Genomic DNA, 14,586 nt, shown 5'->3' on the forward strand with positions numbered 1-14,586 from the left:
AAAAATGTTGCAGGCTTTTATATTTTTTTCAGCCTCAGCTCTAGAATGTGTTATTCCTTTAACATTGGTTCTTTTCAATGGAACTTTTTTCCTATTAAACATACTTTAGATATCACTATATATTAATTAGTACATAGAGAGCTGCATAGTATTTTACAGTCTGGATGTACCATAATCTATTTACCATGTCCTCTTTGGTTGTTTTTAATTTTTTTGCTTTCTTTCTTTCTTTTTTTACAAACAACTCTGCAACTGACAAAAGTCTTCATACTTCATTTTGCACATGAATGAGTACATTTGTAGGATAATCATCTACAAGTAGAATTTCAACATCAAAAACTTAGGGATTTTGAAATTTTGAAAAATATTGCACATTGTCCTTCGTAGAGATTGTACCAATTTGTATTTCTACAAGTATCATATGAGAGCAGACAACCAAGTTTACAAATTTATTTCAAAATTCTGTTTTATCCATACTATACTTGGGGGCTTAAAAATTTTCAGTTATGTTAATAGGATAGTCTAAGAAAAATTAACTTAACTCAGTGATCAAGAAAAATAGATTTAATCCTGCCTTGAATACCCTTTGTGATGAATTCAAATTACATTAAATTTCTAAATTTGTGATTATGTTCTTTCTCTAGAAAGGCCTGAAGCATGACAGTGAGTCACTTTCCCTTTTGGTTCCTCAAGGCTTGTGTCAGTATCAATTATTTTTGTAGTTTTTGAGCTCATAAAAGACTTTTGTGTCCTCTCCACGAATGTTTTGAGATATAGGCAAAGGGTTTCTGCTGTACATTAAGTTGGTTCTTTTAAAAATAGTTTTATTTTTCCAATTACAAATAAAATTAATAGTTAAGAGCTCTCCCATAAGAGTTAAAGAACATTTATAACTTGTACACAGTAGGAATCTCAATTTTGTGTTAAAAAGAATCATTTAGTGTGCATATTAAAATGCAGATTATGGAGGGTGCCTGGTTGGCTCAGTAAGTTCCTGGCTGGCTTCCGCCCACATCCAGTGTGGGTGGGGCTCCCTAATCAGCAGGAAGTTTGCTTCTCCCTCTGCCCCTCCCCCCTGCTCACGTTTGCTTGCACTCATGCTCTCTCTCTCTCTCTCTCTCTAATAAATAAAATCTTTTAAAAAAATAAAATGCAGATTACAGGGCTGTCTTGGAACTCCTGGTTCAGTAGGCCTGCCAGGTCTGGACCAGATACTTGCTTTATAAGGAAGTTCCCCTGTGATTCTGATGCAATGATTCTGGAATCACACTTTAAGATATAGAACAATAAATTATTGTTGATGGCTGTAGTCTCATATTTTAATGTGGACTAGAAAACCAATTTAAATGAAAATAGGGCTTGGGTTTTTTTGGAGGGAAGCATTTGTGGTTTTATAAATGTTGGCTTACTTGAACCTGAGAAACCAGTCTCTCTGGCTAACATCTTCTGAATATTTATAACATGTCACTGTTTAAGCAATTTCTGCATATGAACTTACACATACTTCAGACACCTACGACGTAAAGGTAATTACTCTCGTTTTACAGATAAAGAAATTGAGGCACAAGAGAGTAACTTGCCAAAGTCATACAGCTAAGAAGGATTCAAACCGTATCAGTAGGACTCCAGGTTTAGCCCTTACATTCAGTTTGTCGCCTCTCTTCATTTCAACTCAAAAGGGCTAAATTTTCCCATCTAAAAAAGAGTTGCTTTGTTCATAAATAATAGGAACTCTTTGTCCAGCCCAGTGGAAAGATGAAAACGAAGCACTTCTTGTTATTACAATTTGATGACATTGTGGAGTATGTAAGGGTAGCTAGTCAGAGTGTGTTATTAGCTGTGTATACTCACTGTATATAAACTAATGTTAAGATAAAATAATCTTTATAAAGCTTTTTTTTCACATATTACTTGTTGAAAAATCAGCAACACAGAATTAAAAAGCACCCCCCCATCCTCAAAGTGGATCTTTATTTTATTTTTTTTAAGATTTTATTTATTTATTCATGACAGACACACAGAGAGGGAGAGAGAGAGGCAGAGACGCAGGCAGAGGGAGAAGCAGGCTCCATGCAGGGAGCCCGATGTGGGACTTGATCCCGGGTCTCCAGGTTCTGGCCCTGGGCTGAAGGCGGCGCTAAACCACTGAGCCACCTGGGCTGCCCTGGATCTTTGTTTAAATAAATCCAGTAAAATAGTTACCATGTTGGGTAATGTTGCAGATGTCTCTGAGAACCCTTATTCTCCACAACTTTTAAATGATGAAAATTTAATTAATACATTTCAGCAAAAATTTATAAACTTTTCAATTAATATACTTTACTTACATAATCCTATAATAAGCACTTGTTAAATACCATGTGCTAGGATTTGTGCTAGACAATGGGCAATAATAGTTACTGTTTACTGAACTTTGATGTTGGTGTTTTTCTGTTTGTTAAAAAAGATGTATTTATTTATTTAAGAGAGAGAGAGAGAGAGAGAGAGAGAGAGAATGCACAAGCCTGAATGCACAAGCCTGAAGGGAGAAGGAGAGCGAATCCCAAGTGGACTCCATGCTCAGCTAGGAGACTGATGCCGGGCTCTATTCAGGGTTCTTGATCTCACGACCCTGAGATCAAGACCTGAGCGGAAACCAAGAGTTGGATGCTTGGATGCTTAACCAACTGAGCCACCCAGGTGCCCCTCTTTCCATTTATTTGCTGAAGACATGGTGAAGTTAAGTATTTTACTTGAAGATCTTAAGTCACACAGTGGCAGAGCCACTATTTGAATCCTCATCTATTTGGTTCCAAAGCTGGGCTATTACATTAACTCCAGTAATTTGGATCACAGATAGATACTTTACTAAAGGAATAACTACAGGAGTCCTGTAAACAGTGAGCTTCCATAGGACTCTTTATACTGAATTCTTCTAAACCATGTTCAAGAATACATCTATTATGAAACCATACCACCACGGTGCTTTATGCAGGGTAGAGCTCGTTAAATGCTGATGAATGAATGTCACTTAAATAAGTTAGCTTTGGAGTTCTGTATGAAAACATTAAAGTTCTCTATTTAACTCTTTTAGCTTATTTGTAAATCCAGGAAGAGTACTTCACTGTTTTAGAACCACTGTGAGGAGTAAATGAGATAATGTACACACAACATCTAGCACTCAATGAAAAGCAGTTAAAAAAGCAATTTTATAATCTTGAAATGATTATGTTCAGGCCACAGATTGGGATCCCAGGTAGATATTAGGTGGACAGGTCTAACACCTATTAGATAGAAAATATCATTAGGACTACTGGGGGCAAGTAGGAGAAAGTTGTCATTGAGAGACCTAAGATTATAGGCTTGATATTTGCTGAGTAATGTGGTGGTTAGAGACAGAAATGTGCAAGTTAGAAGTGACACTGGATTGAAGGTGCAAGGCTTTTTATGATGTTCTGAGGAGAAAAAGAGATTTACGGTTTGAAGAGGCAGAGAGACAGGAATTGTATATTGGTTGGATAATTAGATGAAAGGACAGATGAATTAATACATAAAAAATTTAATTAAAAATGTAATTATATGGTACGCTTGGGGGCTCAGGGGTTGAGCGTCTGCCTTCAGCCCAGGGCATGACCCCACATCGGGCTCCCTGCATGTAGCCTGCTTCTCCCTCTGCCTGTGTTTCTGCCTCTCCCTCTGTGTATCTCATGAATAAATAAAATCTTTTTAAAAATGTAATTATGAAAAATAACAACAACAACAAAATGTACTTAATGAATGCCTGGTACTATGAATTTATTGCCTAGTAAGAGAAGATCTATGGTAGTAGTTCCAGAATTTCTACAAAAGAGAAGCTTAAGGGGATGCCTGGGGAAGGGGGGTGCTCAGGGGTGGGGCGTCTGCTTTTAGTTCAGGGTGTGACCCTGGGGTCCTGGGATGGAGTCCCACGGGCTCCCTGCAGGGAGCTTGCTTCTCCCTCTGTCTGCGTCTCTGCCTCTCTCTGTGTGTCTCTTGTGAATAAATAAAATCCTTTTTTTTAAAAGAAAAGGGATAACAATCTCTTTGGAAGGGTGTGGAGAGAAGGGTCTGGGTGGGGAAGAGGATTTGTCTAGACTCTGTGTAATCTCTTAGCACCTTAGATGAGAAAATACCAAAAAAGATTGGGGGCACTGATTGATATCAGGCTACAACTAATTCTCCTCAGACCAACCCTGCACTTGGCCGCTCAGACATACAGAACTGAACAATGATAGGACGTGGGGCTGACTCAGTCTGTGGAGTGTGCAACTCTTGATCTCGGGGTTGTTGAGTTTGAGGTATACATTTGGTGTAGAGATTACGTTTTTTTTTTTTTTTTGAGTGCAGAGATTACTTAAAATCTTTAAAAAAAAAGTAAATAACAATAAATTACTGAGATATTTAACAGGTTTCCAAAAAAAAAAAAAAAAGGAACTATGTCAGCATGAAGGCAGAAGCATTTAATTTCCTTGGGGAGGGGCACTTGGGTGGCTGGTTGAGCGCCTCCCTTCGGGCTGGGGCGTGACCCCGGGGTCCTGATATGAAGTCCCAGGTGGGGCTCCCTATAGGGAGCCTGCTTCTCCCTCAGTCTGGATCTCTGCCTCTCTGTCTCTCATGAATATATAAATAAATAAATATTTTAAAAAATTAAATAATTTTCCTTGGGGAAAGAATAAACGGGAAGGACTTAATAAAAAGGCGTGGTTTTAATCTACTCTGATTTATCACACTTGAAAAAGGGAGTTAATGTTCTATACACAAGGAACACCACAGATCTTCAACGACAGAAGAGTTAGAGATCGTGGTAGACTGTTCAAAACTTGGCTGAGGTGGGGATAAGGGTGGAGATGAAACGTTAGCAGTGGCCCAATCATCACAGGCCTACGTGTTACATCAAAAGTTTTGAAATTTATTCTATGATTGATGGGAAGGATTTCAGTCTCAGTAGTGACAATAATACTATGAAACATTTTAGGAAGATCACAGGACTATGCATTCGAAAGAGGTACAAGCAACATGACCACCCCAACCTCTTCTTTGTAAATGGGATATAAATAGGGAAAAAAATGAATAAAACAAAGTCCCTATACTCAAGGAATTTCCATTCTCACGGATAGAGACACAATAAAATCTAGGTATATAATGCAGTATCAGTGATAGTGTTGGAAGAATAAAGCACAGGAAGGCACAGAAGGACTGGGCGGAGGTACTGTCTTAAGGCAAGCTCAGTGTTTTCAGTAATCTCATAGCCACCATAAAAATATTATGTGTTTTTTTTTTAATATTATGGTTTTAAGATACTCTCTTACTTTCAGTAACAGGTCTACAACCTACAACAGGTCTACTTTACTGAAATCTTATGTTGCCAACTTGTCCATATTTCATTTATTGTGTAATAACTTCTTTACCTTAAGTATCTTGTCTTGCCAAACCCCACAAAATGAGCCCTTTCCCCTCTGAAGCTTATAGAACTCATTATCAGGCTGTGCTGAAAATTTTCTGTATGATTACTTCTACAGTGTCTCTACATTTTACCCAGACTTACAACTCTTCACTGTTTTTTAAGTCTTTAATTTCCATAGCTTGGCTCACAAAATCGGTGTGTCTCCTTCCCTCTCTTCCTCCATTTTTTTTTCTTAAGAAACATGTTCTGTATTGAGCGTTTAGTTTGGCAGACACCTGGCTAGAGGCGGAGAAGGGCAAAATGCAGCACCCACCTCTGCAGCTGAGAGTTGTAGAGTCTGTAAGTGGAGGCTGGAGAGGTGGGGGATCTGAAACCTGTGAGGCCAATGTGGAAGAACCGCTTGCTGCTGAGTCTAAGATGCCACGGGTGTTACGCTATATGTTGGCAAATTGGACTGCAATAAAAATAAAACAAAATAAAAATAAATAAAAATAATAGTGGCATCAGAAAGAAAAAAAGAAAAAAGTAAAGCAAACAACAACAACAAAAAATAAGATGCCCAGTGTGAGGTTGGTCTTATCCTGCGCGATGTGGGCAGGTCTGAGGCCTAGGAAAAGGGAGGGTGATACTTTAATAGTCAAGAGTATACACAGTCCTTTCTCCGCGCCTGAAGTCCCCGCCAAGTCCCACCCTTCAACACCTGGGGCCTACATTAAAGAATGCAGATCTTTGGGAGCTACCTACTGAATCCTCGGAATCACAAGGTCTAAGGGTGGGGCCCAGAAATCTGGCAGTTTAACCACAAATATCCCCAGGCCATTGTTATGAACACTTAAAATGTGAAAACCAAAGGCTTCTTAAAAAAAAAAAAAAAAATTTTTTTTTTTTAAATTTAAATTCAATTAACACCCAGGGCTCCTTTCCTACTTGTTCTCACTTCACTTTCACCTGCCGTGGTTACCTTGACCATCCCTATTTTCCGGAGTTGGAAACGGAGGCCTAGAAAGGTTGGTCATGGGGCATCTGGGCAGCTCAGCGGTGGGTCCCGCAGGGGGCTCCCTGCATAAATAAAACCTTAAAAAAAAAAAAAAAAAAAAGTAAGGTTGGCTAATTTGCTGAAGTCACACAGAGCCAGGGTTGGAATCCACAGCAATCTAAATGCAACTCTAGTCTTTTTTTTAAAAGATTTTATTTATGCATTGAAGAGACACAGAGTTGGGGGGCGGAGACCCAGGCCTGGGGAGCAGCAGGCGCCCTGCGGGGGGCCCGCTGGGGACAGGATCGGGGACCCGGGGTCACGCCCCTGCAGCCACCTCCTCCCGCCAAGTGACGTGGAGGAAAGGACACGCCCCCGCCCGAGCGCCGAGGCCCCGCCCGCGCAGGCGCAGGCGCAGGCGCAGGCGCAGGCGCAGGCGCAGTCCGCAGCCAGAGCCCGCCCCCGGGAGGGGCCCCGCGATGGGCGGGGCCATCGATGACGTCGGCGCGCCGCCGCCCTGTTGGACTCGCTCGGGGCTCCGCGGCCAGGCCTGCCCGACTCCCGCGCGCCCGCGGGCCCGCCCCCGCCGCCATCTTGGTCCCGCCGGGAGCGGGCCGCACGCGAGAGTAAACAGGCCGCGCCGGGGAGTCGCGTTCGGCGGGGTCGGGCGCCGCGGGAGGACACGGCCCTGCTGTGCGTGCGTGGGGTAAGCGCCGGGCCCGCGGGCGGACCTCGGCCCGCCGCCCCGCCCCCCCCCGTGGGGAGCTGCCCGGGAGAGCGGCGGCGGGGCGGCCCGGGCGGGGGCGCGGGGGGCGGTTAGCGGCCCGGACGCGGGGGCGGGAGGCCGGGCGGTCAAGGGGTCGCGTCCTCTTCCGGTCCGTGCGCAGGGCGGCCGACATGACGGCCCCGGCCGGGAGCCCCCTGGCGCCGCTGCTGGAGACGCTCGACGACGCGTCCGCCGCGCCCGGAGAGCAGGCCGACGCTTACCTGGCCCTGAGCAGGTGAGGCTGCGGGGGGCGGGGGCGGGGGTCCCCCGCGGGGGGGGGGGGGCGGGGAGCCCGCACGTGGGCCCCGCCGCCCGAGCCGAGCCGCGCCGCGCCGCGGAAGTTGGCTGGAAGTTCGGTGTCCGGCGGGCGCGGCGGCGGGCGGCTCTGGGCCCCGACGACCCCGGCCTCCGCGCCCTGCAGGTGCCGACGCCCGCCGGGTAACAACTGTTGGAAAACCACGGCCGCTCACTGTAGCGTGTGGCGTCGCGTGGCCCCCTCCGCCCCCCGCCCCCCGCCCCGTGCGTGCGGAAGCCCCCTCGGCGGCCGTTCCTGCGCGTTCGTGTCACGCGCGGTGCCCCGTGGCGCTGCCCTCGGGGGGGGGGGGGTCCTTAGGCCTGGGTGCGGGGCGCCCCGCCGTGCCCTCCGCGCGCCATGTGGGTGAGCTTGTGTCCTCTCTGATTTTAAGTCGAATGACTGGAGAAGATGGGAAAGAAGTCGTTACGGAAATCGAGAAAAGGCTTCCCCAGCTCCTCAGAGTTTTGAAAGTATGTATCCGTTTACTGAATAGTTGTTTTTTTTTTTGGGGGGGTCTATATGTGTGTGGTGGAAAGTTCTAAGCTGACTCCAAAAAAAAAAAGGCTTGGTATAAGAGTGCGATTCCTACAGGGCCGTTTGTGGATTTATTAGGCGCCAAGTACTTCCTTTTTTTTTTTTTTTTTTTTTAAAGATTTATTTATGACAGAGGGGGGGGGGGCAGAGACACAGGCCGGGGGAGAAGTAGGCTCCATGCCGGGAGCCTGATGTGGGACTCGATCCCGGGACTCCAGGATCGCGCCCTGGGCCAAAGGCAGGCGCCAAACCGCTGAGCCACCCAGGGATTTCCGCCCCCCTCCTTTTTTTTTCTTAAGATTTTATTTGTTTATTCATAAGAAAGAGAGAGAGGCAAGCTCCATGCAGGGAGCACGATGTGGGACTCGATCCTGGGACTTCAGGATCACGCCCTGGGCTGAAGGCAGAGGCTCAACCGCTGAGCCACTCGGGCTGCCCCCGCCGATTACTTTCTTGATCACCTTGCGTGTTTTCTCTTCCTTAACCCTCCATCTCCCTGTAAGGGTTCTCTTGAACCCCCACTGCGTAGAACAAATTGGTTTAATCTGCTCTATGTTGCCCAAGGCCACTTGAATACAAAAATCTATGCTTTTGTTTTATTGATTTTATTTTTATTTATTTACTTACTTTAAAAAATGTTATTTATTTATTTATGAGAGAGAGAGAGGCAGAGACACAGGCAGAGGGAGAAGCAGGCTCCAAACAGGGAGCCGGAGGCGGGACTCGATCCCGGGACCGCGGGGTCACGCCCTGGGCGGAAGGTGGCGCTAAACCACTGAGCCACCTGGGCTTCAGGCTTCCCGCTTTTCTTTTTTTTTTCTTTTTTAAAGATTTTATTTTTAAGTAATCTCTAAATCTAATGTGGGGCTCCAAATCCACCTTGAGATCAAGAGACCTACGCTCCTGCCCACTGAGCAAGCCAGGCTCCTCCAAATTTTAAAAGCAGTTATCGGATTATTTCATGTTTGTTTTTTTGTAGGAATGTACTTCTGATAAGTAAATGATTCTTTAATTTTGTCTGATCAATTTTGTGGTGACTTTTTTTTTTTTTTTTAATCTTCACTCACCATCAGTTTTTGCTACTCTTGTTAAAAAACCGTTATTATGGTTATCTTGCTTGTTTGCAGGGAGGTATTGTAGTTTAGCATCAGACTGAGGACATCTGATCCTCAAGTACACAGTGGCTTTGGGACGGTCCTTAACACTTCTAAATTCCTTCTCTGTGTCCATTTATCGATATATCTATATTTTATTTAGTCATGAGATACACAGCGAGAGAGAGAGAGGCAGAGACACAATGTAGGGAGCCTGACTGGGACTCATTCCCAGGTTGCCAGGATCATGCCCTGGGCCAAAGGCAGACGCTCACCCGCTGAGCCCCCACCCCCCCCATCCCTAAATTCATTCCTTCTTTTTAGAATGAAGAAGATGAATTCCATCTCCACAGAGTTCTTATTTCTATGACTTTCTTGCTTTTAAACAGAAGTGTCTGTCATGATATCTAATGTACATTTTAGCACGATTTCCAGCTAAATGTTAGGCATTTAAGGTACTGCCTGCCCAGAAGTATTCCTGTTAGTTAGCAGTGCTTTTTGTTTGTGTAAAGCAAGAACTTTTTTGTGTAGTGTTTTGGGACTTATTAATAATATTATTACACAGTGTTAATTGTAATATCCCATTTTTCTTCGTTATCATATTCGGCATTCCAGTTGTTTATTGGATGTGATGAAAGCATGCATTTTCATAAATTTGGTATTTGAGAAAGTGCAGGATCAGGAACTCTATTGCTTGCACTGTTAATTAATAGAGTTTGTAACTTAAATGTCTGATGAATAATTATTTGGAAGCCTGTGGGTGGTTAGATAGGAAAGTCAACAGAAACTTGACAATCAACAAGAGCTTTCTAGGTGAGTTATTAAGTACTGCAAAGATAATTGAATTCCTTTAGAACAAAAGCCAGGTTAGGTGAACTGTAGCATGTTTCTGTATTGTTTAGAATTCTATTAGTGTTGAGTCTAGGAACCCACAACATTTTTTTTAAGCTTTATTTATTATTAGAGAGAGGGAGAGGGGCAGAGGAAAAGAATATAAAGCAGACTCTGCTGACCCAGACAGAGCCCGACATGGGGCTCCGTCTCGTGACCCTGAGATCATGACCTGGGCCAAAATCCAGAGTTGGGTGCTTAACCAACCAAATCACCCAGGTGCTCTGGAACCCATGACTTTTTTTTTTTTTTTTTTTTTTTAAGATTTATTTGAGAGAGAGCGCACCTAAGAGCTTGGGGGAGGGAAAGAGGGAACTGGGACTCAATCCCAGGACCCTGAGATCATGACCCGAGCTGAAAGCAAGAGTCGGTCACTTAAAGGACTGAACCACCTAGGCATCCCACCCACGACAATCTTGAAGGCAACACAGTTAAAGGTATATATACTTAAAAGTTGATCACAGCTGCTTACTTTCCAAGAGCTAACAGTAGTAGCCCTCAGTCTAAGATGTTTAATACTGTCTTTCTGTGGTTGTCTGAATTGTTTTATTTATTTTTTGTGAATAAGCGATAGAGTTTTATTTTTATTTTTTTAATAGAGATCTTTTTTTAAAATTTTATTTATTCATGAGAGAGAGAGAGAGAGGCAGAGACACAGAGGGAGAAGCAGGCTCCATGCAGGGAGCCCGACGTGGGACTCGATCCCGGGTCTCCAGGATCGCGATCTGGACTGAAGGCAGCGCTAAACCGCTAAGCCACCGGGGCTGCCCGCCATAGAGTTTTATTAAGTGAGGTTACAGAAAAAGTTCTTAGGGAAGTAGGAGGAGTCCCAACAAGGTTTCCCTGGACTGATTGTTTTACTTATTTATTTTTTTTAAGGACTTATTCATGAGGCACACCGGGGGGGGGGGGGGGGGGGGGGGGGAGGGGGAGAGGCAGAGACACAGGTAGAGGGAGAAGCAGGCTCCATGCAGGGAGCCTGACTTGGGATCCCGGGTCTCCAGGATCAGGCCCTGGGCTAAAGGTGCTAAACTGCTGAGCCACCCAGGCTGCCCCTAGGACTGGTTGTTTTAATGTCCTATGCTCCAGTGCTTGTTTTTTTGAATTGTTTCATTTAATTATAAAAAGAGTACCTCAGGGAAGTGTCTATATACTTATTTTTCCTGCTCGAGAGCAGCAAGCAAATAGCTGAGTATTCCTTGGATATCTGGTTCAGGGGGATCCCTGGGTGGCTCAGCGGTTTCGCAGCTGCCTTTGGCCCAGGGCACGATCCTGGAGTCCCGGGATCAAGTCCCGCGTTGGGCTCCTGGCATGGAGCCTGCTTCTCCCTTTCCCTCTGCCTGTGTCTCTGCCTCTCTTTCTCTCTCTCTCTATCATAAATAAAAAATCTTAAAAAAAAAAAAAGATACCTGGTTCAGAGCAGTGAGGGGATTTAAAGAGAACTCAGTTTGGAATAGGAAATGGAATAGGAAATAGGAAATGGTACCAAGAAAAAGTTACAAAGAAATGTAGGGTTAGGGAATATAACAATACCTTTGACAGGTTTGGGATTTTATGGATTTTGTTCAAATCCATTTGATCATTCAGATTTTCCAGTCTACAAAATAAGGATTTCTTTTAAAACATTGAGATAATGTTTAAAGCTCCTGTCATTTTAGATCTTCCGTAAACGTTACATTCCAACACGCTCTGTCTTAGAAGTGTCACTCTACTCTAGAGCTAGGATGCTAGATTGTGTTTTTGAGTGTCTTGCTTACCTTTTGTGGAGGTGTCTTTAACATTTTCCGTTTGTTGGCTCTTTTATTGCTTTCAGCTGTGTGGAGCTGTTTTGTTTTGTTTTTGTTTTTTTTTAAGAGAAACATTCTTTTTTAGTGTGATCCCTTTCTAGTGCTCTTCCTTTCTTTGCCAAGTTGTATAGATGGCCTCCTGATTTTATTCCTCAAACATTTGTTGGTTGATTGGATTAAAACAATTTTATTTTCTGGGCGACTTTTGTTCCCTGAGAATATATTTACAACCATAATTGCTTATAATGTACCTTTTGTTTTTGTAGATTCACATTTCCAGTCAAAATTCAGACCTCAGTAGTGCTGCTCTACAGGCTTTGGGGTTTTGTTTATATAATCCCAAAATTACTGTGGGATTATCAGGTAAATTTATTATGGCATAATATTTTTAGAGTTTATGTTTTAGCACTTGGTTGAGAAATGTCTGACACTGACACAAAAAATATTTTTAGAGTTTATAAATTTAGTTTGATAAAGTTAAAAATACTGTTACTTTTGTATTACTTTTGTAAATTGTAGTTTAGGATTTGCTTTTGAGAAAGAAATAATCTTTGGGTTATCGTTTTTTAAAAGCTCGTTTTTTCTAGACATAGCTTTAACTTGATAAACATAACGCTTGCTCTAAAGAGAACATAAACCTATTTTGAAATGATCGTAACAAAAAATGAACCTTCTCCTTTAAGAAGTATATCTGCTTAGGAAGTTAACGACAGTTAGATGGTTATTGTATAGAGCAAGCATATGCACTAATGAATGTGTTGGAATTAAAAAGTTCTTTTACATAGTAGTATTAGGATAATTTGGAACCCAAAGTAGCTAAGTTTTCAAGTGACCTTAATTATTCCTTTGTAGTTTGCCATTTTAATGGGAACCTTAGGAAGTGACCTCTAGAAAGGGGGAAATCCAAGATAGGGAATAGGAAATGCCAGAAAGTTACTACCATCTTTTTCTGTGATGGTAAAGTTTATGCCCTTTTTTATATGTACACATGTTCCCAGTCTAAAATAGAAGTCCATTTTAGAGCAAAGGTGGAGGATTTATAGCATCTTTGTCTTAAATGTTTAAATAAAACAATAAATGATAATTGTTATATATATGGTATCAACATATAATGATACCAGTGAAATATTCTCAGTTGCACAAAATTGAGTATGTTGCTTATTTTCTCTGAGTATCCCTTCCCATCTGTCCTAAGTTTTGTGTTTTGGGATGAAGTTTGATATTAGCATTGGTTCGCTGATCCATCTCTCTGGATATACATTTAATTTTTTCACAGTGAAGAGTATGATGTTTTTCCGTGTCTGTAGTTGAGATTTTAAAACATGCAAACTTTCACATAATTAAAGCTGCTCGTTTTTCAGAGACAGATATTCAAGAACTGCTTTTAAAATTGAATGATAGTGTTAAGAGCCCAGACAAAAATGTACGTACTAGGGCACTTTGGGTGATATCCAAGCAGACGTTTCCTGCTGAAGTCATTGGCAAAGTAGTGAGTATGGTTTTTGTATGTTTTTTCAACACATACCACTTTAAAAATTCAGGCTTATTTGATTTGTATTTCTTTGGTTCTGTTTTTTAGGTATCCACTATAATTGATTCTTTAGAAATAGTATTTAATAGAGGAGAGATGCATTCTGCTGTTGTTGATTATGAAGCGTTAAATGTCATCATAAGGTATGAATTTGCTGTTTTGGAAGAATAGTTTCAGTAAATTTAGAATTTACTACATGAAATGGACTTTGGGGACTTGAATATGAATTAGACATGAAAAGAACAAAATGTCTTCTAAAAGTCTCAAGGAATAAAGGTAACAGGAAAAAGTAGTAGATGTGTTTATATTACTAGGTTTCTTTCTTGTTTTTATTTTTACTGAGTCTTACAAATGAAGTCTTGGTTGGGATGCCTGACTGTTTCATTTGGTAGAACATGATACTCTTGATCTCGGGGTATTGAGTCCAATCCCCATGTTGTAGAGCATACATAAAAATAAAGTCTTGATTATATTGCTGCTGCTAACATGATTCTGATTTTTTGAATTATTTCCATTAAAACTTGGAAGAGTTTAAAAAATAATAATAGGCTCCCAAATAGGCCATAGGGAGTATAAGAAGGCATTAACAGCCATTAGCAGATGGGAAAACAGCAAAATCCTCTACCTTCTTCCTATACATCCCTTCTCTTTAAAGGATATGCTGACAGCATACAGACTTTGTTGATGTGCTTTATCTTACCTTGTTTTTTCATTCTTTCAAAGTTTTCCGTAATTGAGCTATTTGCTTAACCTAATTTGTGTTCTGATGTCTTGCATGATAACATGTCACAATTCTCTGGCTGTCCTCAAAGAATGTTGAGTTTACTTTATAAAAAAACTAATATTTTAAATATTAATCTGAAGAAAAGGTGGTGTGTTTTTTTATGTTAAAAAATTCATAAAAAATAATACAGAAATCTATAAATTAGTAAGTAAGATTATATTTGTGTATATGCATATATGTATACTAAAACAAATGGACACTACTAGGTATATTTCTATGTGCTGCTTATTTTCCTAGTAGTTTGGACATAAAAGGTGAGGTCAAGCCAATTTATTTATTGATTTCTCTATTACAGACTAATTGAACAAGCCCCAGTTCAAATGGGAGAAGAGTCCATTAGGTGGGCAAAACTGGTGATACCTTTAGTGGTTCATTCAGCCCAAAAGGTGCATTTGCGGGGAGCAACTGCTCTAGAGATGGGAATGCCATTGTTGCTTCAGAAGCAACAAGAAATAGCATCTATCACAGAGCAGCTTATGACTACTGTAAGTATTTTGTATAAGGATTTTTTGAGTACTGCATTGTAA

General features: G+C 42.0%; 1 protein-coding gene and 1 long non-coding RNA gene across 6 annotated transcripts in view; one reads left to right on the forward strand and one right to left on the reverse strand.

The window, feature by feature from the left end:
* Nucleotides 1–5,552: 5,552 nt before the first annotated feature.
* LOC102153280 lies at nucleotides 5,553–7,420 on the reverse strand. Its single transcript, XR_005374335.1, has 3 exons — nucleotides 7,365–7,420; nucleotides 6,363–6,475; nucleotides 5,553–5,855 (listed from the first exon to the last, which is right to left on the reverse strand). It is a non-coding gene; the product is annotated as an uncharacterized LOC102153280 (long non-coding RNA).
* RIF1 (replication timing regulatory factor 1) overlaps nucleotides 6,993–14,586 on the forward strand; it is a 52,699-nt gene continuing 45,105 nt past the window's right edge. For 3 of the 5 annotated variants that reach the window (XM_038565193.1, XM_038565194.1, XM_038565195.1), the window contains exons 1-7: nucleotides 6,999–7,083; nucleotides 7,265–7,378; nucleotides 7,830–7,908; nucleotides 12,011–12,107; nucleotides 13,106–13,233; nucleotides 13,324–13,418; nucleotides 14,355–14,544. In XM_038565193.1, the coding sequence (XP_038421121.1) occupies nucleotides 7,275–7,378; nucleotides 7,830–7,908; nucleotides 12,011–12,107; nucleotides 13,106–13,233; nucleotides 13,324–13,418; nucleotides 14,355–14,544 (693 nt within the window). In that variant the 5' untranslated portion in view covers nucleotides 6,999–7,083; nucleotides 7,265–7,274. Of the gene's footprint in view, nucleotides 7,084–7,264; nucleotides 7,379–7,829; nucleotides 7,909–12,010; nucleotides 12,108–13,105; nucleotides 13,234–13,323; nucleotides 13,419–14,354; nucleotides 14,545–14,586 lie in introns of all 5 variants that reach the window. The other 2 variants (XM_038565197.1, XM_038565196.1) reach the window with 2 other exon arrangements.

The sequence above is a fragment of the Canis lupus genome, chromosome 19, assembly GCF_011100685.1.
Source record: "Canis lupus familiaris isolate Mischka breed German Shepherd chromosome 19, alternate assembly UU_Cfam_GSD_1.0, whole genome shotgun sequence".
Taxonomy (NCBI): domain Eukaryota; kingdom Metazoa; phylum Chordata; class Mammalia; order Carnivora; family Canidae; genus Canis; species Canis lupus.